This window comes from Fukomys damarensis, unplaced genomic scaffold, assembly GCF_012274545.1.
Source record: "Fukomys damarensis isolate Sample0158 unplaced genomic scaffold, DMR_v1.0_HiC HiC_scaffold_34, whole genome shotgun sequence".
Classification (NCBI taxonomy): domain Eukaryota; kingdom Metazoa; phylum Chordata; class Mammalia; order Rodentia; family Bathyergidae; genus Fukomys; species Fukomys damarensis.
Genome location: NW_022900946.1, coordinates 23367510 through 23393923, shown reverse-complemented (window position 1 = coordinate 23393923; position 26414 = coordinate 23367510). Strand labels below are relative to the sequence as shown.

The window sequence follows — 26414 nt, the reverse complement described above, 5'->3', positions numbered from 1 at the left end:
GAAGAGAGCCCAGGTCAGCTTGTGATGTCTGAGAGCCCCTCGAATGGCTTCTGGGACAGTCGGGACTGGTTCTGGCAGCTTTACCACTGCTCTGTGAGTTGGCGCAGCGGGGAGAAAGCCTCTGAGTGACACTGCCCTGGGAGTGCGCCCAGAATGTCTGGAAATCATTGGCTGCCTGAGGGCCTCTCAGCCTAGACACCGACACCTCTGACAGTTCTTGAGGTGGGGACTGTCTCACGCACTATAAAATGCCAACCGGCAGCACACTCCCCCCACCGTGACAACCAACCGTGTCTCTAGACATTGCCAAATGGCCCTGGCTGGGAGGGGGACTGCACCTGGCTTCAGAATCAGGAGGTCCCAGTTCTACTTGGCTTGGCTTACTCGCTGGGTGACCAGGGCTGTGTTCTCCCTTCCCCAGCAAAAGCCACGGCCCTCGTCGCAGAACTGGCTAGCAGTAAATTTCAAGGACTCTTTGTTTGTTTGTTTGTTTGGACAGGGTCTTGCTAGGTAGTCCAGTCTGGCTTTGAACTCACTGTGTAGCCCAGGCTGGCCTTGAACTTGCAGCGATCCTCCTGCCTCTGCCTCCCAGGTGTTGAGATTACATGCACGCATTACACAGAAAGGCAAAGGACTTCTCTTTTAAATTGTTTGATTCGTACATGTTTGAGAGAGTTGATACATATACATATCGCAACTCAATCTTTTTTATTTCTCCTTTCCCTCTTCTCCCTCCGTCCCTAAATCCCTTCTCCATCTGCATAAGTTCTACCTCCCTCTATCTTTTATTTTGCTCTTCAAGTTATTTATACTTTGGGTTTCTCATATAAGAGAAACCATGCACAGGGTGTACTGGTACACACAAATAATCCCAGCACTCTGGAGGCTGAGGCAGGAGGATCGCCCTAAGTTCAAGACTGGCTTGGACTATATAGTGAGTTCAAGGATAACCTTGAGCATAGCGAGACCCTGTCTCAAAAGAGAGAGACAGAGAAACCATGTGATATGTAACCTTGTGTCTGATTGATTTGAGTTAGTGTTGTGATCTCAAGGTACAGCCATTCTCCTACAAATGACTCAAACTTATCCTTCTTTATGGCTGAGTAGTACTCCATTATGTATAAATACCACATTTTATTTATCCATTCATTCATAGATAGACAGATAGCCCATTTCCAAGAATTAGCTCTTATAAATGATATTGCTACAGCCAGGCACGGTGGCGCACACCTGTAATCCCAGCACTTGGGAGGCTGAGGCAGGAGGATCACTGTGAGTTCGAGACCAGTCTGGGCCACATAGTGAGTTCCAGGTCAGTCTCAGCTATACAATGAGACCCTGTGTCAAAAAACCAAAAAAATTAAAGCCACTAATGCCACCGGGGTGCTCTACCCTCACGACCTCATGTCACTCTGATTACCTGCCAAGGGTCCCACCCTCAAGGCTGTCCGCAACAGGCTAAGGCAAGAAGATTGCCTGTTCAAGGCCAGCCTGGACCACACAGTGACACCGTGACTCAAATACACACACACACGCGCGTGTGCACACACACACGCACGGTGCAAGTCCAGCAATGCATAGCCCAGGCTGGGTGAGATGCACATGCCCACCTGCACTGAGCTAGGTCAGTGGCAAAGACGCAGGGTGACTCTGAAGGCAGCAAACAAGTGTGCCTCTCTCAGGCCTGGCTTCCAGAAGGACCAGAGTGATGGACCCTCTGGAGCTCTAAGTCCCAGATGGTGGAAAGTCTGGGTAAAGAGGGCCAACGTGGCTCCTTTTCCGTCACCTCTGCTGGGTGGAAACATTCTTCTATTCACTCTGTTGTCCTGGGCTCCTTCCCCGGGTTGGGCGGAAGATGAGATGGTTGCCTGGACTTTCTTTGCTATGGGGCTGCAAAAAGATCACTTTTCTAGAGGCCTATAGATTGGGCCTGCCCAGGGGCCAGGGATTTAGGTCAGTGGTTCTGCCACCTGCATCGAAAGCACAAGGATCCGAGTTCGATCCTTGATTAAATTTTTTAAAAGAACATTATTCTCTATTTCAAATGAGTCAATTTTGGGGCCGGTGATTTGGCAAAGAACGGACCTGCCCACAAAAGCAAAACACCCTCCCCACTACAAGGGATTCTGACTTTTCTTCTGAGAAGGCGGTACTGAAGATTAAAGCCAGGGCCTTCTATTGAACTACCTACCTCCCCAGCCTATTTTTTCTGAGACGGTGTCTCCCTAAGTCATTACATTAACGAGGCTGCGCTCAAACTTGTGATTCTCCTGCCTCGTCCTCCTAGAATGTTGGGATTGCAGTCATATACCACCAAGCCTGGTTTCTGACTTCTTGAGGTAAGTATTTAACTCATTTATTTTTCTTTTTTATGTTGGTGACACAGGGAGGCCCACTCTGTCTTGGGTGCCCCGCAGGCAGGGATAGTGAGGGGTGTGGCAGATGAGGAACGGTCCCAAAGAGTTGTGTGAGACAGAGTCCTTACGTGTTACATGATTTGGACAGCAAATAATAAACTTGTATTGGCTAAAAGCAGAAGGAATATTTGTAGTCTGAGAGAGAAGGGCAGCCCAATTCAGGGAGGGAATTAGAGCTTGTTAATTCAGGATCTCAGCAATGCATTAATGGCCCCCTTCTGTCCCTTATTCATCCCTTTAGCGTCTATGTGTTAGATCCCAACTATGTGTCAGGCGCTGTGCTAAGCAAGAAATACCTGCCTGGGTGGAACTGCTGGTTCCTCAGGCCGGCATCCCTCAAGGAAAACAGACGGCATCCCAGATCCAGCCATCATATCCAGAGGGAAAAGGAGCCCTCTTGTGTCTCCTTTTATGGTGAGGAAACCTCTCCCTGAAGAGCCTCAGCTTGCTTCCCTTGTATTATGGGCTGGAACCGAGTCATGTGCCTCAAGCTTCAGCCAATCCGTGGACGAGAAGCGGCAACGGCCTGCACAACCCGATGACCAAGTGGAAGAAGGAAGTGACCTCAGCCGGCCTGAGCTTCTAGGAGAGAGAAAAGCGGGGGAATCCACATTGCCTAGGCCACTGGAGCACCTGCTGCGGTCCTTTCCCCGGATGTCTGCCTTCTACCCTCACGGTCTCCAGGAGCGGCTATGCCCGACTGCAGGGCAGTGGAAGATCCATCCCTTCTCTAGGTGTCCACGGGCGAGGCTGTCTGCACGGCAGACAGCTGGCGTCTTGCGCCCGGAGGACACTGCCGGGTGACTCCCACGTGGGCCTCGGGCAACCCCTTGCCTATTTCCCAGAACTTTCCACCCTTCCGCCTGCTGGGCCAGACTCCGAGCAAGCCTCCTACCCCAGCAGTGCGCCTGTGCCGAGGGTTAGGGGCTGGTCAGCAACCACCTCTCGGGTGCTCCGTGACTGCTGTGGCCCGGGGCCCCAACAGCGACAGGCCCTGCACAGCATAAGCAGGAGGGAGGAGGAGGGACCCAAGGACGGTGCGCCATGTCCCGGGGGGCACCGTGCACTGGGCGATGCTGCTGGACAGCTCCTCCGTGGGCCAGCCTCCTGGTCCCCCTGCCCAGGACGGAAGCAGCACTTCCTTGTGCCGGGTCTTCTGCTGCTGCTCCTGGTGGATCAGAGTGAGGCGCAGGCACAGACAGGGCGCGGTGCAGCCCCACGAGAGCAAGGGCCCTCGGCAATGCTATGACGGCAGCACGAAGGCGCAGTTCACTCCTTTACCTTTGGCTCAAGCCCACTTGCGATTCTTTTTCCTCTTTGGTAGCACTAGAGAGTAAATATAAGAGCCTTTCACTGAGCTATATCCCCAGCCTTTTTTTTTTTTCCCCTTTCTTTTTGAGACAGGGTCTGAGCTGCTCAGACTTGTCTTGAACCGGTGATCCTCCTGCCTCAGACTCTGCGCGCTGGAACAACAGGCACCGCCACGTCTGGCTGTGATTTGGCATTTAAGGTCCTTCATGATTCTGCCGGTGCCTGACGCAGGCCTGACCCCAGCCCCTCACTGTCTCTCTGGCCACGGCGAGGTTCCAGGGGCAGCCGGACTACTCCACCCCAAACTTGATGCACACCATTCTCCCTGGCACACTGCAAACTGCCACCACCGTATCTGGCCAAACTTCTGGAGGAGCGCCCCGTGCCCTTTCCCGGGAGGCCGGCACGGAGGTCTCTGCACCATCTTCTCCTGAAAATTGGGGTCCACAGGGATGGGTTAAGTACACGCGCTTAGGCCGTCAGTGTCGGAGGCAGGACCTCGGCGCAGTGAAGGACGCTGGTGTCTCCCCGTGTTTATTCCTCTTGCCTGACTCTGCTGCAGTAGTAGGGTCCGAGGTCAGGCACCATGTTAGCGCAGTCTCTTCATCAAGACAAGACTTGGCACGCAACATACAAACGCACACGTTCAGGAGTCCTCTGAAGTGACCTGGACACAGCTGGGCCACAGAAGTGGGCAATGATAACCCCTCAGGTGCTAGTCCTATTCTCATGCCAGGAAAGCTCACAGGGGCAATCAGCGTTCTTACCTGTGGCCAGAAGAGGAACTGAAGTAAACTAGGTTAATCCCACTATCGTTTGGGCCAAACTGTTCCGTAGTTCAGGCTGGCCTTGAACTCATGGTGATCCTCCTGTCTCTGCCTCCTGAGTGCTAAGATGGCACGCGCTACCATGCCCAGTGCTTTCCCTGATGTCTATGGTGAGCAGCCTGAGAGGCCGCAGGGCAGGCTCAAGGCACCCGTGCGCTTGTCCCACCGGCCGGCCACACGGTAGGGCTCTCAGCAGTGCCCAGGGTTTCCTTATGGCTGGGCAGTTCTACCCGCCACCCTGAGGGGCTGCTCAGTGCCGACAGCCAGGTCCCCCAAGCAGGCCAGCCTCCTACACCCGTGACTATCCTGAGAACCTGGTCCCCTGAGGAGCCTGTGTCCTGCAGCTCTGCCTGCACCTGCCCTTCCTTCCCCAGCCCTCATGTCCACCCAATCCTCTGTGCAGCTTCCTGCTGCCTCCGGGCAGCTAGCTCCTTCCATTCCCAGTCCTGGAGCTGAGGGAGGAGCCAGGCTGGCCTGGGGCAGGGAGACAGGACAGGAAGGATGGGGTACTCAGGCCAAAGGGCCACAGGTCCACAGTCCAGGACAATCGATCCTAGATCTCATGTGTGTCTACTCGTACCTGGAAAGGGGGTCAGTAAAGATGCCATACGTTATGTATCCTAACTGCATATGGAGCAGGGAACATACCCCATCAATAGTAACTTCATCAAACCAGGCGTGGTGGCGCACGCCTATAATCCCAGCACTGGGGAGGCTGAGGCAGGAGGATCGCTGTGAGTTGAAGTCCAGCCTCAACCACATGGTGAGACTGGGGGAGGGGGGCCTGTAATCCCAGCATACGACGGCCTGAGGTGGGAGGACTGGCACAAGTTCAAGGCCAGCCTGAACCAACACCAAGACCATGTCTCAGAAAACAAAAGAAGAAAATGTTCAAAAATTAAAATATCCTTAGAATTACATCCATGGGGAAAAAATATTATATTTAAGTAGTACCCAGAAGACAAAGCTCTAGGAAATAAAAACTAATTAGGTGAGACCCTTTGGAAATCAGTGTGAGTTTCCTAAAGGCACTGAGTCTCTGGTATGAAACCAACACTTCAAGTACCAGATCGGTGAGTGGAGAGGCCATGTAAATCAAACTGAAGATCCCTAAAGCTTCCAGGAGCTGAATTTATCAAGTTGGAAGATAAAGCCATGGGTGCAAAGCCTTCAAAATCAGCGGGAAAAGGCCATCCAACCTATACTTCAATAACCAAGCCATCAAGCCCACATAGCTTAAAAGCTTTTTTTTTTTTTTTTTTGGTTTTTTGAGACAAGGTCTCACTACGTGGTTGACTGCCTTGGAACTCACTATGTAGTCCAGGCTGGTCTCAAACTCACAGCGATCCTCCTGCCTCAGCCTCCAGAGTGCTGGGATTACAGGTGTGCACCACCACGCCCAGAAAAAGCATTTCTAATGTGCAGTCTCAAAGCACATTTCCAGCGTGCTCTCAGGATAGCACTTAAGGAAGCATGCTACCAAGCCAAGAATGTAACCCAGGAGTAAGAACATAGGAAACCCAGAAGACAGGGCTTTAATGCAGGACAGAGGCCAAAAGAACTCCAGCCCGAATCTGTGCAAGACGCTAGCAGGCTCCAGGAAAAATGAAATACACACAAAGAACCAGAGCAAACAGTGTCCTTGTGACAAGCTGTGCTGGAGGCCTACCGGAGCTAGAACGTAAAGGAATCTAGGTTCTGGTTCCGATCACAGTTGTGGCATACAGCTGTAGTCCCAGCACTGGAGGCTGAAGCAGGAAGATCATAAACTGGGGCCCTATCTGGGCAATTCAGTGGGACCCTGTCTCAATATCAAAAAGGGCCAGGGACGTAGCTCTGTGGTAGTGTCGTGGGGCTCGATTTCCAGTGTGAAACAAGAATGAACAGTGACCACCCGAGGCCTGGGAGGTATGCGGAAGGCCTAGTTTGATCCCCAGTGCTACAAGATAAAGGTAAAAGCGAGCAACTGAAAAAACCACATTAAACGCAAGAAAAATGAGTTGTATAAACATGAGATGGAGATCCAGTACGTCATGGGTTTGGCAGCAGCCACACACGTGAGGACTATCGACGGGCCAGTTACATCACCAGTTTCTCTAATCAGGATCAACAGTACTCAGCAACGTAGACAGATGCAGAAGTACTGAATTAAAAGTTTTACAAAATGGGATGGGGTGATGAGGACAGTGGATGCCTCTAGCCTAAGAACCATGTGATCACTTAAATTACAGGAGTAACTTTGGTAAAACCAAAAAACAATCAACTGAACACAGCTTACTGAGATGGAAAGCAGCAATTTCTAGCCTAAGAACCATGTGATCACTTAAATTACAGGAGTAACTTTGGTAAAACCAAAAAACAAGACAACTGAACACAGCTTACTGAGATGGAAAGCAGCAACACCCAAGCTCTAGGAGACCCGGACCCAAAGGAACGAGAGCTATGGGAGGAGCCACCAGCGGTCAGCAGTCTCGGCAGGGGTCGGAGGGGCCAGGCATTCTCTTCTTCCTTTCAGTACCGGGGATCAAACTCAGGACTTCGCACTTCCAAGGGAGGCACAGCGCCACTGAGCTCCATCCCAGCCTGGCAGTCACTTTTGTGATTCGTCTGCTCACTCTGGGAGTACCAACCCCACCCACCACCGAGACCCCTGGAGAGAACACCATCCTTCGCCTCAGGGAGGTGAGGCGGCCCAACCGTGCTGCTCCAGGGCGTCCTAGGCCTCCCTCCTCACCCGACGCCAGGTCCACCCCCACCAGAACTGTCCACTATCCGCTGCTTCCTGCACAGCCTGCCAGAGCAGGTCAGGGGAACCCACAGGGCTGGCAGCATCAAAGGGCTGGCTCCTTGGCCCAAGACCCACAGACACCACCGGAGTGCTGCAAAGTGGCAGGTGAGCAAGCGCCCGTCTCAGGCCCAACCTCCCAGAGCTTGGAAGCCCTTTCTCTGCCAGAGAATAGCCACAGAAAAACAAAGGCCCACGCCAGATAGTTTTCAATCAAGCTTTTAATGAAAAGATCATAAAATAACAGTTTCTCATCACTGTACATTAAGACTGCACGCTTCTGAATGGAGAGATCAGTCATCAGTAAATTGCTTTTCTATGACACTGGAGAGCTGCGTACCTGCAGCTCTAACCTGAATTTATCCGAATTCTTGAGGGAGGTGAACTCAATGTGATGAGTGACGGTGGTGGTGGCCAGTACAGGAGTGCGATCCCAGTGCCCCTCCCCTCTCTGGGAGGGCACAGGACACGATCCCCCTTCCAGTTCCAATGAAACAAAACAGCTAGAAACCCACCCCTCCCCTCCCCTCGAGGTATTTGCAAGTGGGCCGGTGCCCAACCGGGGGCCCCAGAGGGGCAGGGGGAAGCGAGTGATGGGCTGGGCACAGAGAGGCTCCCCTCAGCACCTGGCCCCACGGGGCCCTGCCAAGTGGAGGGGGGGAGCCCTGGGGACCCTCCCTGTCCCAAATGAGGTCTGTTATGCAGCATCTTTGAGGTCAATAAATTATAGCAATAAATAGCAAGGTGAGGTAGGGGAGGGGTTCCTGGTAGAAAATTAAAGAGGGTGACTGAAGCCGGGGGCATCCTAGGAAGGGGGTCCTGGGCAGCCTCGGTCCCACAGCCCCCACCCATCCCTGGTTTGGAATGTCAGACTGAGGCTCCGGTCAGGCCCCTCCCCTCCCTCGTTCCTGGCATCCGATTCACAGGTTCAGTAACATGGGCTCCAGCGTGACGTGACTCCTGGGAAGAGCGGAACTTTGGTCCCTTTAAGGGGGCGCGGCAGGACTGAGGACCCGTCTGCTCTTCCCAGATTTGGTGCCTTCAGCTTCCGTCCCCCGAGCCCCCGGGGACAGAGTGGACGTAACACCTGCTTCCGAGTCCCACCCTCCCAGCTGCCCAGGCCTCCCCTACTCAGGACAGCCACAGGAGGGCAAGGATCTGCCCGCCCGCCGGCCCAGCTAGATCGTACTCCTGCACAGGGGCCTGAGGTCCGGTGAATACTGATGGTGCGGGGCAGCGGGCCAGCAGCCCGGCTTCCCCAGCGGTGGTGGACGGGAACTGTCCCCCCAACTCAGTGAGTTCGGGAGTCAGTCCGGGTCCAGATTGTTCATGTCACAGGCTGTGGTATATGGCTATGCTGCGAGTCTCTGAGATTATTTGCTTAAAGGTTCATCTTTTCTTTTTTCCTTTTTTGCAATCCTGAAGGAGCCCTTGCTATGGCTCGGTCAGGCGGGGGCGGGCAGTGGAAGAGCCGAGCTTGCCACACACCTGCTCACTTGCCCCAAATCTGAGAAATAAATACATTCATCACTGCACAAACATATTGATACAAAAACAACACTGTTAAGAGTGTTTGCACCGTCTTGTGTTGGTAAGGACCAGGCCCAGTCAGCCCCTTCTGCTGCCTGGGGTGGGGGGACCCACTGAGTTGACTGAGCTGTGCAAAGGTCCTGGCTTTTTGGCTTGAGGGAGACCCTTACATCAACTCACCCCAGAGAGTCACGGGCAGAGCAGGGGGAGCTCACTTCCAACCTGGGGCCCAAGCCCAGACTCAGGTCCTGGAGCCAGAGCTGACCGCAACCCTGTACCAGCTGGTCAGGACCACAAAGGTCCAGTCAGCAACGCCTCAGGGGCTGGTCAGCACCAGCCCAAGCTCTTTGGTGCCAGCTGGGCTTGGAGAGGTCCCAGGAATGGGGATGAGGGCTCACGTGAGTCCAGGGAGGCATAAAGCCTGTTCCTGGAACCCAGGACTACCTCTCTCTGCCCGTGAGTCATTCCAGGGCCGACTCGAAGGACCTCCCAGCAGAAGGTGAGGATTCCCTGGGACTGGCCTTACAGCTGCTGAGGTCTGAAACTGTAGAAGTTTATGTAAACAATGAGATAAATATATTAGTATCTTTTTCTGAGCCCATTGAGGTTCCATACTCATTCAAAATGTGCTTTGGTTTAAAAAATAGGTTTTGTGAATTTGGGTATGAGCTTTCTTTTTTTTTTTTCCCCCTTTTTTTGTTTTTTTATTCTTTTGTTTTTTATCTTTTTTCCTATATGATATCTCCTATTCTGTTTCCTGTTTCTCCGAACATTCAGGAATTAAGTGACTAAAGAGGAGAACTGAAAGCCGCCTTGGCCTCCTCCGGCCTAATTTCCTTGTGAGGCTCTTAACATCTGTACACACACTCTCTCAAGCACGCACCAGACATGGAGTCAAAGGAAAAGGAAAACAAAACCAAGTGTTGTGTCAACCCCACCCCACCCCGTAAACCCTTAAAATCTTAAATAGGAAACTAGTGTTTTGCTTTCTCATTAAAATACAGAAAAGGCTTGGTACAATACTAAGGTGGGTACAATACTATGTCGCACAGACGTCGTTGAGTAAGGGGGCTTTGCTCCCAGTCCCTGAAGTTCTGCAGAGGAATCACCTACTTTTGAGTCACCTCACAGATGTGGCTGCCCACAGCCCGGGAGGCCAGGCGTGTGCACAATTCCCGTGCGGTACAGACTTTGTGTCATGTGGCTTAAGTGCTGATGGGTGGGGTGGGGTCAGAGAGCAGGGGGCCTGGCACAGCTCAGCCCCCGCACCGGGTGCAGTGGAGCCCAGGAGTCTCCTCCGCCAGGTGCTCGGCCTGCCTTGTTGGAACAGAGACCCAGGATCCAGTTCTTTGCGTATCCCACCCAAAGGGAAGAGTGGCCAGCTGGGGACGCCACTCAGAGGGCTTGGCCAGGAACCCTCCTCTGTGGCCAGAGGTCCCTCACTCCCAAGAACACACCGTTCACCACTCAGGTCCCTGAACTCAGGCTGTTTTCAGCTGGACGGTCTTTGGAGGGCTGGGGGTAAGGGATGACTCTAGAGCTTTTTGGTCTGAACTTAAAATCGAAAGGAAAAAAGAAAAGAAAAACATGAAACAGAATGAAGAAGATAAAGCCTGTTGGCCCAGCCCTGCAGCTCCAGTTGGCTGAGGACACTGGGACCAAGCATGGCAACCTTGGTCTGGCCTGGAGCCCAGCGGAGGCCCTTGCAAGTACTGAAGCTGACCGAGAAGGCCATGGTTAAGAGGCAACAAAACTGAGCCTATGCGTGGCGGCCAGACTCTTACCAGGGTGGCTGGGGGCCAGGCCTGCTCAGGGGTGCCGATCCTCGCTCCCCTTGCTTTGGTCACCTCCTCCTGACACCTCACTGGCTAGGTGGAGGCTACTGCTCTAAGCTCAAGGTGAGGGGACAGGATGGGAGGGGCTCACTTCCACCTCATCCCGGCCCCGGCGGGGAGCTGCTGAGACCTGTCCCCTTCCCCTCCTAGCTTTTCTTGCTTGGATGCCCTGTACCTGCCCCTTAGCCTGCCCCACAGCAGGGTCTCTCAACTCTCACCCGGCTCGGCGAGCAGCAGGCGCCCCGAGGACAGCGTCCGACCCAGGAGGGTGCTCAGGCCAGCCCGAGCCGGGCTCACTCCCCCCAGAGGAAAACAAAAGCATCTAGGCCTCAACTGCCTGTCAACAACATACTGTTTCCGCGGATTCAAGAGGTAGCAAAAGGTCAGAAGTCTCTCCACCTTATTCAGTGAGGAAGGAAAGCGAAACATCTGTCCATACTCACAGCACACACAACACACTTGCCCACACACACAAAAATGAAAACTGCAAGTACCAATGATCCTGGCGTTGAGTCCAGCCTCCCCCCACCCCCAGACCTTCCAGCTCCAACAGTCCCACAAACCTTACACGGGGCTTTCTCCCTTAGAACAAAAAAACAAAAAAAACAAGTACCTCTAGACAAAGAATATTCCTCGGAAACTACAGGAAACGCACGCTCTCCTGAGGTGGCCCAGGCAAGGCTGGGGACCACGGAAGCCTTTGGGCAAGGAGGGCTTCTGGGCCTGGAGAGGTGGGCTTACTGCTGCACCCCACGGCAGCTGCCAGAGCTGGGGGGACGACAGGGAGAGGCAGCTGCCCGGTTACATTCAGTCTGCAGACCCAGGCTCAGCCCTGAAGAGGCAGGAAGAAAATAAACTATGGTTTGTTTTGGTTTAAAAATCAGAATTCAAAAAGGAAAACAAAATGAAACGAAACAGAGTAACAACAGAAAAGGAACAGATCAGTAGGAATAACAGCAACACAGGCCCAGAGGGCTCTTTAGTTGTAGAGGTAGGCGGTGGGGTCACCCTGACTGTCCCAGCGCCAGTGAGCAGTGCCACCCTGGCTCAAGGAGGGAAGGAGCTCTCCCCCCAACACCTGCTCCTCTCAGAGCTGGGGTCGCGCACACCCACACAGACACAAGCACACGTGCACACACACAGACACGGTCCCTGCCGGGTAGGGGCCTGCTCCAGATACCACCCTTGGCCACAGGCAGCCCCGTCCCTCACCAGCATGGAGGGGGCACCCCCTCCACCCTTCCCCTTCCCCAGCCCAGCCTGCAGGAAAGGGCCCAGGTCCCAGTGAGACCCGTGTGACCCACTCCCACCAGCTCTGCGGCAGCCCCTGCAGGGAGCGGGGACCCTGGGCGGGATGGGGAGGTAGAGCGGTCACCAGCACCACATGCGCAGGGGTGGGCCCTCCGGCCTCCCTCCTCTTGGCTTCTCTTGGTACAGACTGTTGATTAAAGCTCTGAGTGTGGGGAGGCTGGTCCAGAGGGGCCACCAGGCGCCTACAGCTGGACCCTGGGCTCTGGTCCCTCCCGCCGTGCCGCCTTGCTTCTCTTCCTGTGGGCTCCCGGGTGGCGAGTCTGAGGGTGTCCACGGGTCTTTGGCTTCTAGGAGGGGGAGGTGTGCATGCGCAGGTGGCTGATCAGGTTGCGCTGCTGGGTGAACTTGCCCCCGCAGAGCTGGCACTCATAAGGCTTCTCGCCGGAGTGCACACGCATGTGCTCGGTGAGGCGGTACTGGCGGGTGAAGCGCATGCCACACTCGTTGCAGGCAAAGGGCTTCAGGCCCATGTGGCTCCGCTTGTGGCGCGTCATGGTGCCGCGCTGTGTGAACATCTTCCCGCAGACCTCACAGGGATAGGGCCGCGTCAGCCAGTGCGACTTCTCGTGCTGCCTCAGAGTGGCCGGGTCCTTGTAGGTCTTCTCACAGATGGAGCACTTGAAGGGCCGAGCCTCCGCCGCATAGGCTGCGCTGGGCGCCGACAGGTCCTCAGCCTCCTCCTTGGTGCCCCCGCTTCCGGTCTCATAGGCTCCCTCCTCCTTGATGAACAACTCTTCCTCCGTGTGCGTCTCCACGTGGGCGTTGAGCTGCTCGGAGCTGGGGAACCCTTTGGCGCAGGGAATGCACACGTACAGGTTGTCCCCGTATGACACCGTCTCGTAGCCCTCTTGCCGGTACATGTAGTGCGCGCCCGCGTGGCCGCTGCCGCCCTCGCTCCCGCTCTGCCCGCTGTCCTCGCTGCCGTCCTTGCCATTCTCATCCTCTCCTTTGCAGGGATACGCAGTCTCCCCATAGGGCACGCTGGGGCCGCCCCCACCGACGCTGGCAGCCAAGATGCCATTGGGAACCCTGTCCCCGAGCCCCTCGCCCTCCTCTCCAGAGCAGGGGCCCTTGGGCCCAGCTTCTCTCCGCTCAAAGGGGGAGCCGGCCACAGGCTCCTTCTTGCTCCATTCCTTCTTCCGGGCCGAGTGCCGGAGGCTCTTCCGAGGCTGCCCGCCGGGCCCCTCCAGCAGGCTCAGGGGGTTGTCTTCGGCTCCATCCAAATCCAGAGGCTCATCAGGGGTGCCACCCAGATCAGTGTAAGAGGCACTGTTGGCAACAGGCAGGGCAGAGGGCAAGGGGGGTGAGCCGTGCTGACTGTCACTCAGCTGGGCTGGGTCATCGGGGGTCAGGTGGGGGCCGGGGATGGTGGTAGGCAGGGGCGGGCTCTTCTTGGACAGGTCCAGGCCTAGCTCTTGCTCACAGCCCCCACTGCTCCCATTGGTGCTGCTGCCACAGCCCCCCAGGCCCATCTCGCCGCCGGCGGGACAGACCCCCAGGCCCAGGCTGTGCGTGCTCTCCTGGGTGGAGCCACTGAGGAAGAGCTCATCATCGGAGCCTTTGGCTGGGGGAAGCTCCTGGGGTGCATGGGCCCCCTTGTGTCCGTCCACGAGCCCCGGATACCGAGCCTGAATGACAGAGGTGGTGGACAGTCGCTGGCTGCGGGGTGGCCGCCCCATGCCGGTGGCTCCCACCCGTCCAGAGCCAAAGGGCTTACCAGCCCGCTTGAGTTTGCGGCGGCAGAGGGCTGCCAATTCAGGCAGCTGGAGGTAGCTGGCGGCAGTGAGGAGAGTGCTGAAGTTGGGCTCGGCAGGATGGTCGCTGGGCAGCAGCTTGCCGGTGTAGATGAAGTCCAAGATCTGTTGGAACACCGTGGAGCTGACCATGTCTGTGTCCAGGTTGATGAGGTTGTCGTGCAGGACCAGGGACTTGAAGTAAATGCTGCTGGCAGCCAAGACATTCTTGTGGGCCCGGAAGATGGAGTTCTCCACCATGATGATGACATCACATAGGAAGCCCTTGGTCCTCTGCTGGTTCAGCTGCAGCAGGAGCTGTTTCGAGTGACTGGGCAGCTCCATGTCGGGCCCCATGTCCCCACACCCTGCCCACGCGTACCACCTGCAGGCAAGAACAGGCAGAGAGGTTAAACTAGTGCCGGGGCCCTAGGGCAGGGCACAGTTCTCTGTAGCACCCAAAGGGGCCCCTATACTGACCTGGGAATGGAACCAGGCTCAGTCCTATCCCCCCAGGGAAGAGTCTACACGGTACCGGCGCTGTGAGGGCGAGGGCATCACCTCACCAAGGACTCAAGCCGTTTGGCAAAAAACAAAGCAACCCTCCCACCAATCTGCACTATGGAGAAAATGAAGGTGCTGAGCAAACTGGGGTCTGAAATGACTTTACATGCCAGGTACACACCAAAGTAGCCCACAGGGACAAGCAGGAATTCAAAATAAGCAGCAGGTGGCTATGGAATTCGAACAGCAGAGGCCCTTCTAGGGGTACAGGAGCCCTTGACTGGTCCTGCCTAGGCGAGCAGACTCACAGGTTGGTCTTCCTAGCTTTCCAGACAAACCTGAAATCCAGATATTCATGTATAATCTCTCTATGCTAAAAGAAAGTTCTTGGGCCAGGAATTTAGCTCAGTGCTTCTGCCACCTGCCTCACAAGCACAAGGACCCAAGTTCGATCCCCAACAGCCTCCCCCCAAAGAAAACAACAACAACAACAACAGAAAAGAAAAGAAAGTTCTTTTTACAAATATTATATTGGCCACATCATTAGCTGGCCTCCGGTTGGCAACCTCTGCTCTCCACTGGGGTACCTCTCAAACAACCTTAGCCTTACACCCTTTCTAGGAAAAGCAGCCACCATCTGAGTCTGGGGGAGCCTGCCAGCTGGCCCCTGCCTGCAAGGCTGACACAGATGATAACAGAGATCACTATGTAATAATCCAGGCGCGGTAGTGCAAACCTATAATCCCAGCACTCTGAGAGGCTGAGGCAGGAGGATCACAAATTGTAGCACAGCCTAGAAAATTTAACAAGACCCTGTTTCAAAATTTAAAAAATGGCTGGGGATGTAGCTCAACGTGAAAGCCCTGGCTTCAATCCCCAGTTTGTGTGTGTGTGTAAACACATAAATGCCTTTGGTCTCCACAGGAACTCACTAGCCTGCTGGTGCAGGGGTAGTGAGGAGGGGGTCACCTGGCCTACTATGGGCCCATTGGTTCTTCTGCCCTTGGCTTGCCCCCTTGCCAAGTGTGGGGAACCAGGTGACCCACTGTTCTGGGCCCCAGCATGGAAGGCACATCTTGGGTTCTTTGTGCCTACAAAGCCAGTGAGGCACAAGGAGTGGAAGACGGTTAGTTCCTGAAATATTCAGCCTTTGAGCATCTTCCTAAGCTGCTTAGCCTGGCCTGGCTTAGCCAAGTCCTCCCCCAGAGCAAGCAGCAGGTATATCAGGTGTTTGCTGTGAAGCTCTGAGTGCTAGCTTTTTTTTGTTTTTTTGAGACAGGGCCTCACTATGTAGTTGAGACTGACCTGGAACTCACTGCGTAGCCCAGGCTGGTCTTGAACTCACAGTGATCCTCCTGCCTCAGCCTCCCAAGTGCTGGGATTACAGGTGTGAGCCACCACGCCCGGCTCTGAGTGCTAGCTTTTAGTGTGTGTCCTACCCATGTTCACTGACAGTGAGCTCTGGAACTCTGGGGTACATGCAATACCAGGTTTCTCCATCTGTCTACAAACAAGAGCAGACAAGGGGCTGGGGAAAACATCTGTGTGGTGGGAAAGGAAAGCAGGGTACGGTGGACACAATCCCCTCCAAGACTCTGCTCTGCCACCCTGGGGGAAAGGTAGGAGGTCCCCGTGGTAATGAGGTTTGGAGCAGGTTCAACGACTTCCAGAGAGTGGGCCCTGAGTGGGAGGGGACAGAGATGCTTATGGGAACTGCCAGAGAGGCTGGAGGGAACAGAAATCACAGCTTCATGTTATGGGCTCTACTGCTCCATTGCCAGCAGCCATAAACCAGTGGAGAAAGTGCCCGTGTCCATGGACCCCTGTCCCGTGGAAGCCTGTGGCCAGGCCGGGCTCAGGTGGCCACTCGGGCAGAGACATGCCCTCCCCGGCTACGGACCCCATCTCCTCCTTTGCGATAAGGGGTTAGAGATGGGGCTGGTGGTGCTGTTTCCCTCCACTGGGAGTTGCTTGGTACTAAGGTTGGCCTTATGTACTGTCCTGGGCACCTCTGACCACAGCCTTGGTCCTTCTGCCCTGGAAGGGCCATTTCCATCTTTCCAAGGCCCACTGAGTATTTCCCTGCTCTTCCTCTTATCCTGCACAATGCCCTGCTTAACAGAGGGGCTGCTTCCTCTACACCACCCAGTACTGCACACACAGAGGATCACTGGCCAGGCCAGAGCTGCACACACTACCCAGAGGGCCCAAGGGACAGGAGCAGACAGCCATCCTCCCTCCCCCAGGGCTCCCCCTCGGCCTACCGGAGTGCCAGGGGCCCAGAAACCATGTGAGCAGCAGCCAGAGGGGACAGCCTCCTCGAGTGCGTGGGCTTCCTGGGGGTGCATCAATGCCTGGTCACCTGGGGAGAAGACAGATGGTTGGTTGGTTGCTCAGACAGGCATCATCGAGAGGGAGGAAGAGGGGACTATGAAAGAGAGGCAACTGGTGGCCCTGGATCCCTCACTCCCAGAAAGGTCAGGGACTCTATATGGTGTAGAATCCGTAGGGGCTGCCAAGCAAGAGACAGTGGCCACAGTGCCCTACAGTCACACCCAAAGGCAAGGAAGGATGAGGAGCCCGGGAGCAGATCTGAAAAGCGGAGAGGGCATTCACTACTTTCCCGACATATGCTCTGGAGATTTAGGGCTCCCCAGGGGCCACCTAGGCTGGGGGTACTGGTGGCAGGCACACAATTCCAGCCAGGCTGCAGAGAGGTGGCAGGAGGCCCACGCAGACCCTCCTCAGGCTGGCCCATTTACATAACAAAAGGTCAAAATTGGAGCCACTTGTGCAAAGGCTATTTATAAGAACCAGTCTCAACCGCCTCTAGCTTCCATGCCTCCTTCCCTCCCAGATCTTCTCCTCCCCAGAGGGCCCAGCCCCCTCCTGCCCAGCCTGACCACATGGCCTCCCCTCTCTGGAGGTTTCACCGCCCGAAGGCTTGCCCCAGCTGCAGGCTGGCCTTTCAATACCAGCCCGCCAAAGCAGCTGGCAGCTGCTGCCAGATGAGCAAGGGCCCTTCTTTCCCAGAGCTCTAGGTGCTCCACGAGAGGGCCCTTAGGGCTCTGGGTCTCTGCACCCCACTCGAGTCAGCCTGGGATTCCTTGGAATGGAGCGGGGTGGGGGAGGGGCCACCGCAGCCTGGAACCCATCCTTGCCCACCCCTCCTCCACCCAACCCCCAGGGCCAGGGAGGCTCAGCAGGTCCCTCAGGAATGTGACCAGACCCGGGTGCAGGCCTGAGGCTGAGGCCCCAGCTTCAGGCTGCCAGCTGTCTCTCCAGCCCTTGGCCCAGCTTCCCTCTGATGGCGCAGGAGTGTGAGCAGGATGGGGGCTGGTGGGTAGGGGTGGAAAGAGGGGCATATGGTTGGCTCAGGATTCCACCAAAGTCCCCAAGGGCAGCAAAACCAGCTCTGGTGGTACAGAACCAAGAGCTCCAAACAAATTTAATGAGGACCAGGCCTGGGTCTCCTTACCCAAGAGTAGGTAAAAGTTTGTCAAAAGATAGAGCAGAAGCCCGGCCTTGGAAGGGTGCAGAGGTCACCAGAACACCGGTGAGGACAGCCCCGAAGGACCCACGGAAGTCACAGGTGGTGCGTGAGCCAGCCGATCGCCCACCGGGAAGCCTGAGCCGACCCACCTGCTCCCTGCCTCACTCCCCTCACAACCTGGATCACGCAGTGACTTCTGCCTCAGCGCCCACAGACCCTGCAACCAGTGGTTACCCACCCCTGACAGGTCTGACAGGCTACTGTACACCAGAGAATGAATGGTAGAGAAGAATTCAGGGTGGCCCGAGGACCTCAGGGGTGGGAGAGTCCTCCACAAGTACTGCCTACAGTGAAAATCTATCCTCGCCTCAAGGGCCCACACCCAACCCTGCCATCCCCTGCAGTCTACAAAGCACTGCTCTTTTCTTCCTAACCCCAATGACAAGTCAGCCAGAGATCTCTACCCTACCGACTCTCTACCAGGCACCTACCCTGGAGAGACCCTGCCTGGGGGAGAGCCAAGGACCCAGAAACATGGTTGTGGGTGCTCGTAGGGTAAAGCTCCATACAGAGGCCAGTCCTCAAACCTGGCAGGCACTAGGGATGAGGACACAGGCTGCTACCCAGCAGCCACTGTAAGGAAACCCAAACAATGTGGCTGTCAGCCCAAGGAGAGCAAGTTCAGTCCCACACCACTGCTGGCCCAGAGCACTGGCTCCTAGGATACCCGGGACCGAACCAGTGGAACAGCAAGACTGGGCGCTCAAGGCTGAACAGATGCACCTGCAGGGCTATGACTTAGCCTAGGGGTGGTGAACTACGGCATGCATGCCTCAGTGGGCTGTATCACTGAAAACTTTAAAGGCTCATCATCACTGACCTACCCTTTCACAGGCACAAAACTTTCAAAGGACCCAGGGAAGGTACAAAGAAGGGTGGCACAGAAACTGGGACCCTGGTTAGGAAACCCCCAGCTCCAGATCCCCTGTGGATGGACCCCATAAGGACCAACCTCAGAAGGCAAGGACGGGCTCTCACCTTGAACAAAGATAGGGTAGAACAAAATGTCTGGATACCTTCCCAGGCCCACTATTAGATGGCCTTGGTGATGGAATGGTCAATATCCTTGTCCCGTGGAGAGGGCAACACAGTGGCTGACCCTCCTCTCCCCTCCCCACCCCATACTACAGGAAAAATCTGAGGCACAGCCCCCTTTCCAGACAGCACAAAACTGAGATGCCTTTCAACTACTGGCAACACCAAGGGGAGCTAAACCCATGAGCCTCTGGAGGCACCAGAGGCCCCTGTCCTCCCTCCCATAAAGCAACCACACTGGAAGATCCAGCCCCACCCAAACTAGCAAGGCCTACTTTGGGGGTACACTTAGCCAACTGGTGAATGAGGTGCTCTTTACGGACGGGATTATCTGAAACCTACAGTCTCTACACAGATGTGCCTTATGATGAGTACCATCTCAATAAACTCACCTTTAGATGAAAATGTTACTCCACTAACAGTTTTTAAGAGTGTACAATCCTTCAAAGAAAAAAAGGTAGAATGGCTGCACATACATGGACAAATCTCACACAGACATGAGCTGAGTGGAAGAAGCCTTATCGAAGAGTAGAGAAGGCCTGACTTCATTCACATCAAGATCTAGACCAGGAAAAACCAACCCGGGAGGAACTAAATTTTAGCGGCCTGTAAGGGCAGGGCAGGGCAGGGCCGGGCCTGGCTGAGCTGAGGTCCTGGACAGGAGGCATGTTCTGGGTCATGGACAGCTCCACCCCGCTGGAAGTCCATTACGGCACTCTAGTTCATTGTGTAGAAATCTCACCTCAGATGAAATCAAGCCCACACCCACTGGAGAGCCCTCCAGAAAACATACCCATCTCAGCAGCGTGATGCCTTCCCTTCTTTCCTGCACACAACGCCAGTACCATTTACCGGGCACTGCTGTCTACCGGGCCACACAGCCCCTTTCTGTGCGCTTCACCCTTTAACCTTCACGGGCTCAGTGGCTCAGAAGCCCGTGTACTACCTTCCCCGTGACCAAGCAGATGCCCCTAACATCTGCCCAGTTTATCTGAGCCCTCATGACAGCACCCACCCACTTCTCACCTCCTCACGAGAGAGAATGGCCTGGGTTAGGTCACTTTCAGCCATGGACACGAGCACCTCGCCTGTTGCTGGTTTCCAGCCCACCTGTGATGCCAGTTCAGGGTTCAGTACCCACTTACCAATGGGCACAGAGCCCAAGGGCACATGGGAGCAGCTCCTGTGAGCAGAGCAGCCACCGTTCCTCCAGCTTCTTCCTGACTGGGCAGCCCTGTGTATCTCCAGAGGGCAATGAACACCCCGGGCCCAAGACACGCTCTGGGTCTACCCACTGCCCCACAAACCTTTGTCCCCTGTACCCACAACCCCAGAGACATCCTACGAACAGCCAATGAGGACGGCGGGGCACAGGGCTTGCGGCGTCCCACCCTCACCTCACCGTCTCCAGACCCTCAGCCTGGCGCTGTTGAGGCCCTCACTGATCCCTGATCCCAGGGGACCAAGATCCCCTGCCTGCCTCAATGTCTAGCTCTGCCAGTGCATGCGGCCTCAGGGGCTGGGCCAGGCTACTTCCGGGCTTCTCTGTCCAATGGGCAGGAGAACATGCTGTGGCTCAGCGTCTCTCCAAGGCCATGAAAGAAGAGGAACGCGATCCCTGCTCATGGAGAGAACAACTCCATTCCCACAGGTGCTGCCCCGCCTCGGCCTGGACACCAACCTTGCCCTGAACCTGGACTTCACAGGCCGCTCACTCTGAACTGCTTTGGTCACTGGGCCTCCTTGGGGTCCCCCTCTGGACACCAGGCTGGCAGTCCTTCATCGGAGACCACAGCCTATCCCACCAGGCCACGTGATACTTCTCACCCTTCTCCCACTCAATGCTTGATCCCTGAGGCAGGAACGAGCCCTCCTGGAGGCGACTGCGGGCACCTGGACTGGAATTCTTCCTGCCTCACGGCCAACCAAGAGGCCTGGTGAAAAGGGTAAAGGGCGGGGCGGGGAAGCTTCCCTGACGCAGACTGCGGCTCGGCTCTCCAGGACTTTCTCATCCCACCCCTCCCTGGTGACCGTCCCTCACTTCCTCAGAAAGACACTTCAGCATGAGGCCTAGGGGACGGAGACGCTCCTGGCCGGCACACCCCAAAGAACTAAATGGAGAGGGCTGCTTCCACAAAGGAATACCTACCCAGAAGCACGAGCAAGACAGGCACCCTCCGCTGGCACTGAGACAGCTGAGAGAAAGCACCTCTGCCAGGCACGACAAGTCATGCCAGGAAGAGCACAGCCAGCACGCAGCTTCCAAGCGTATCCGACCAGTGTCACGGAGGATACGGAACATCCACTGCGACCCCCAAATCTAAATCTGAGGGCGGCATAATCCCTGGTCCCACACCTGCACCACTCCCAATTATGTCCACCTCACGCTCCAGGCGCGGCCCAATGGGTGAGCACTCCCACAGCGGGCAGAGACTGCCTGGAAAGGGCAAAGCGGCTCAGGATCCAGAAGAGCCCCGAGGCCCCGGCTGGACCCAAGAGCCAGGCCAGGGCGGAGCACAAGACTCCATTCATTCTGTCCCCTCAGCCCATGTCTCCTCCATGAAGCCCTGCCCGTCACGGCCCTCCACCACAGCCTATGCAGCTTCCTCAGCCGGTATGACAGGGGCTGGGGGTATCGGTCAACAGGTCTGGTCACTGAAGCCTGCTACAGCCTTGTGAGAATTATCTTCACCTCTAGTCGCAGATAAGAAAATGTTCTTGGGGGTTAAGCAACTTGCTCAAGGTGACAAGAACAAGTAGGACTCAAAGCCTCACTCCAGGGCTCTGGTCAACCTTCGTCACCTCATTTTGAGACAGGACCGGTAACAAGGCTCATGGAGCGATTTGACTACCAGGCTGTTCCCAGGAGCCGAAGCAGCTGCTCTCCCACACCCACTGTGAGAGCACAAGATCAGCTCTACCAAAAGGGACAGGTGGAGCCCCATCACTCAGTCTGCTCCGGGGGACTAAGAACAACTCCAGTTTCCGTGACCTCCTACCATGCTCGCCTAGGCATGGGCTGGTGTTGGATGGGGCAAACCACTCTGGGCAAGCCTGGCCATGTAATCTAGCCCAGGTCTGGATGCTGGCCAGGTGCTCTTGGCTCTCCTCCCAGACTGTCCTCCTGGAAAGCAACAGGCTCCGTGCACGCCAGGAGCCCAGCCCTATGTCCACGGAAGCTTCTACGAAACAGACACTTGGGTTCCACTCGGCACACTGGTGATGTGGTGATGAGGGTCTACTGGCCTTTTCCCTCACCTCAGGCCAGCTCTGTTACCCAAAGCAAGAGACGGCATCCACCCCAGCTCTATGACTTCCCCAAACCCATCCTGAAAGCCCCGAGGGGCCTACTGGAGACCTCACGCTGCCCACGCTGAGCTGAGCTCTGCCTGTTACCCTAACCACCAACCCATATGGGTTCTTTTTTTTTTTTTGGAGACAGGGTCTTGATTTGTTCAGAATGGCCCTGAACTCACTATGTAGCCCAGGCTGGCCTCAAATTTGTAGCAATCCTCCTGCCTCTGCCTCCTGAGTGCTGGGATTACAGGCGTGCACCACCACGCCTGGTCCTGTACTGTTCCCTCTTGAAAGTAAAGTGCAGTACCCCACCAGGCCCCGTGGCCCCCAAACCGTGCTTCCCCCAAAAGCATAGCCTCATCCCCTTCTCGCACTCCTGGCTTTGTTCTTTTGTGGTGCTGGGATTAAATCCAGCACCTCAGCACACTAGGAAGTACTCTATCATTAAGATACCTCCCCCTAGCCCTTTTTTTTGTTTTTGTTTTGTTTTGTTTGTTTTTTGTTTTTTGGTTTTTTTTGGTTTTTTTGAGACAGGGCCTCACTATGTAGTTGAGACTGAACTAGAACTCACTATGTAGCCCAGGTTGGTCTCGAACTCACTGAGATCTTCCTGCCTCAGTCTCCCAAGTGCTAGGATTACAGGCGTGCACCACCACACCTGGCCGCGGCCCTTTTTTTAAAATATTTACTGTGGGCCAGGGATTTAGCTCAATGGTTCCACAGCCTGCCTTGCAAACGCAGGGATCTGGGTTCGATCCCGGTACAAAAAACAAACAAACAAACAAACACTGCTACTAAAATGTTTACTGTAACATAGGGTCATATTAAATTGCCCACGCTGAACTAAAACTTGCAATTCTGCCTCAGACTCCCAAGTAGCTAGGATTACAGGTGTATGCCACCATATCTGGCTTCGAAGACAGTCACGAGTTGAACCAGTGAGATTTCCTCTGCTGATGCTGTCCCAGAGAGGGCCCAGGCCTGGTTCTGCCTGGCTGTGCTTGCTTTCAGGGAGAGATACTTGAAGATGAGGTGCAACTGAAAAACGTGAAGAGTATTAGAAAAACCAGGCTTGGCTCTAAACTGTGCCAACACTGTCCTGACCTCCTGGGAGGGACCCGAGCTATGGCTACATGACTCACAGGGAGCTACAGCACAGAAGTACCACGAAGTTGGCAGGACAGCAGGGCAGAGGGCACCTGCCATCCATCCCACCCAGGCAAAGACAAGTGGAAAATGAGAGGCAAGACAGTCCCCATATGTGCTTCTCAGAGGCCTCTATGGCCCCAAACTCCCACTTCTTGCTCAGTCGTGGGTGCGGCCAAGGAATAGCAGCAACATCACCTAGGAGCTCTTTACAAATGAAAATTCCCAGATCCCACTCTGAGATACCAAATAGAGCTTGCATCTTAGCCCCTGGAAAAGCAATGTGCATTCACAAAGAGAAGTGCTGCCTGGGGCATGGGCTTTTTACTGCTAGGAAAGCCCACTGTTCTGCAATCAGAAAGTGCTCAACTGTGGTGGAGCACACTTGTAATCCAGCTCGGGAGGCTGAGGCAGGAGGATCACTGTGAGTTCAAGATCAGCTATACTGTCAATTGCTTTTCCTTCTTCCTACACAGTGAGCTCCAGGGCAATCTGAACCACATAGCGAGACCCTGTCTCCAAAAAAAAAAAAAAAAAAGTGCTCAACTGAGGGATTAGATAAAAGGAAAAAAAACAAACAAAAAACACAAAGCCAAAAGGAAGACAAATTTCCCAGCAAAGTCAACAATCCCAGCAAGTGGTAACCATAAATGGCAGACCCCGAACACGAGACAGATGAGACAGTGAGGTCCAGCCTACATCCAGGTGCCCTGGAGCCGGGACAGTGGTGACAGGTTGGGGGGAGGTTTCTGAACATCAAACCCTCAACACAGAAGAGGTGTGGGCAACGGATAGAGAGACGGTTCTACAGGCTGGCAGTGTAACTGGGGGCCAGAGCACTTGCCTAGCATGTGCGAGGCCCTGGATTCAATCTCTAGTACCAAAAAGAAAAAAAGAAAGAGACGGAGAAATCCATGAGGAAGAGAAGAAGGAAAAGCAACTGACAGTATAGCAGTAAATAGCTGGAAATTCCACACGCAAAGAGTTAAAAGGGCACAGGGAAACCCGGGCCTCAGGGACTATCATCCTCATCTCAGCTGCCTGAGGACGTCCTCCCAATGAGGCAACTGAGCCCCAAAGGCAGGTCCATGTCACAGTGAGTCACAGAGCTGATTGCCTAGCCCTAGCCCACGGCTCCAGGTCCAGCCCTCCACTTCCCCAATCTCAAATCCAATCCTGGTAGCTAACAATTTCTTATGCCAAGTAGACTCTAAAGGATTTTAAAAAAGAAAGAAAAACAAAACAAAACAAAACCTATCATCTACCACCATTTTCATAAAAGAAAACATTCCAATGACCAAAAAAAAAGATGAATCACTCCCCAGTGTAGATAAGCCCCCCCAAGAAAAGGGTGGCTGCTAACTCTTCACCCACATTCCTCTCCGAGAATGGTAAAAGCTCTGGGGCAAACTGGTATTAAAAAAAAAACTACAGGGCCAGGATTTAGCTCAGTGGCACCTGACCTGCCTTGCCAGCACAAGGTCCTGAGTTCAATCACCAGTACAAAAAAAAAAAAAAGCAACTAATGTCCTGCTGCACTGCAGTGTGACCCTCTGGATAGTACAAAACTGAGATAGCATGCATCTCAAGTCTTTTGTTTTGGCAGCAAAAAACAAACAAAAAAAAATTCCATGCCAAACAGTAATGATGGATTTTTTGTTTGTTTTTTTGGTACCGAGAATCGAACTGGAGTCCTTCTGCTTTCGAGGCAGTTGGCGGAACCACTGAGCTAAATCCTGGGCCCTAATGATGGACTTTAACTAGTCAACAAAGACTAAAAGCAAATCCCAGATGTGCAGAGACAGGGGTCTCTGGCACAACAGCACACACCTGTAATCCCCAGCTCCTCAGGAAGCTACCACAGCATCTCATATTTAGGTTGAATGATATGAAACTAGCTACTGAGAGGTCAAACAGCTGATTCATTTGGTTTCACTTACACTCAACAAAGTGCAGATGAATCTCTCAAACACATACTGCTGACAAAAGACGCCAGATGCAAAGAAACTATGAGGTACAGTTTCACTTATGTGATTTCAAAAGCAGGCAGTGCTGAAGCTGTGACGAGGAGCATTAGGAAGGACTGCAAAGGGCTCGCAGAAGGGTTCTGGGCTTGTTTCTCAATCTGAATGCTGGTTACACAAGCATGTTCACTTGTCTGAGTTCTTAGAGCTGTGTACTCTCTCCACAGGGTGCACTTCAATTCCATAAAGTGCACAGAGCCGGGCGTGGTGGCGCACACCTGTAATCCCAGCACTAGGGAGGCTGAGGCAGGAGGATCGCTGTGAGTTTGAGACCAGCCTGGGCTACACAGTGAGTTCCAGGGCAGTCTCAACTACATAGTGGGACCCTGTCTCAAAACAACAAACAAACAAAAAGGCCATAAAGTACACAGACACTTTTGGGTGGTGGTCTACCAAGTAGACCGAGGCCAGTGACCACCCCGAGCCTGCAAATAATAACCACCACATCACAAGAGGCAGAATAGAGGCAGGAAGCTGGCATCGTGTCAGAAGTCCAGGAGTGGGGGCCGGGGATTTAGCTCAGCGGTTTGGTGGCCTGCCTTGCAAACACATGGACCCAAGTTCAATCTCCGGTACCAAAAAAAAAAAAAAGAAGAAGAAGTCCGGGAGTGTCAGTCCTGAAGAGGGAATTCTCATGAAACCTTGAGACCACTTGAAAATCTTATGAGGAGCAGACTCAGCCACCTAAAGTTGAAAACCACACTTAAATGTTCTTTAATCATCCTAAGGTCTCACACTGGGAGGGGGAAACAGGGGCTCTCACATCCTGAAAGAACAGGAAACTAAGATCTGGGCAGAAGAGATCCAAATAGTAGGACACCAAAAAGCACCCAGCGAGGACCTCAAGCAAGCCACCTGGGCATATTAAAGGGAGGAAACCAAGAAGAAAACAGGGAAGGTCATCAGAAATTTGAGGTCAAAACAAACTGCCAGGCAGAAGGAAGCATCCCAGAGTCCTGCATGGGATGGGGAATCCACTCCATGTCTCCACTGCTTCCAACAAATGGTTCAGAAGCTACAGCCAGAGATCAGGGATCAAGTTTTCTTATTCCAAATAGGAAAGGGGAGAGAGTCAAATTAGAAAAATCTTCGGCACAGCTTTAGAA

The 26414-nt window shown here is 54.3% G+C and overlaps 1 protein-coding gene across 2 annotated transcripts in view; it reads right to left on the bottom strand.

Moving 5' to 3' along the window:
• Window positions 1-7496: 7496 nt before the first annotated feature.
• Window positions 7497-26414, bottom strand: part of Hic2 (HIC ZBTB transcriptional repressor 2) — a 28197-nt gene continuing 9279 nt past the window's right edge. For both annotated transcript variants that reach the window (XM_010620671.3, XM_010620670.3), the window contains exons 2-3: window positions 16518-16615; window positions 7497-14134 (exon numbers count right to left, since the gene is read on the bottom strand). In XM_010620671.3, coding sequence (XP_010618973.1) covers window positions 12304-14134; window positions 16518-16543 — 1857 coding nt within the window. In that variant the 5' untranslated portion in view covers window positions 16544-16615 and the 3' untranslated portion in view covers window positions 7497-12303. The remainder of the gene's footprint in view (window positions 14135-16517; window positions 16616-26414) is intronic.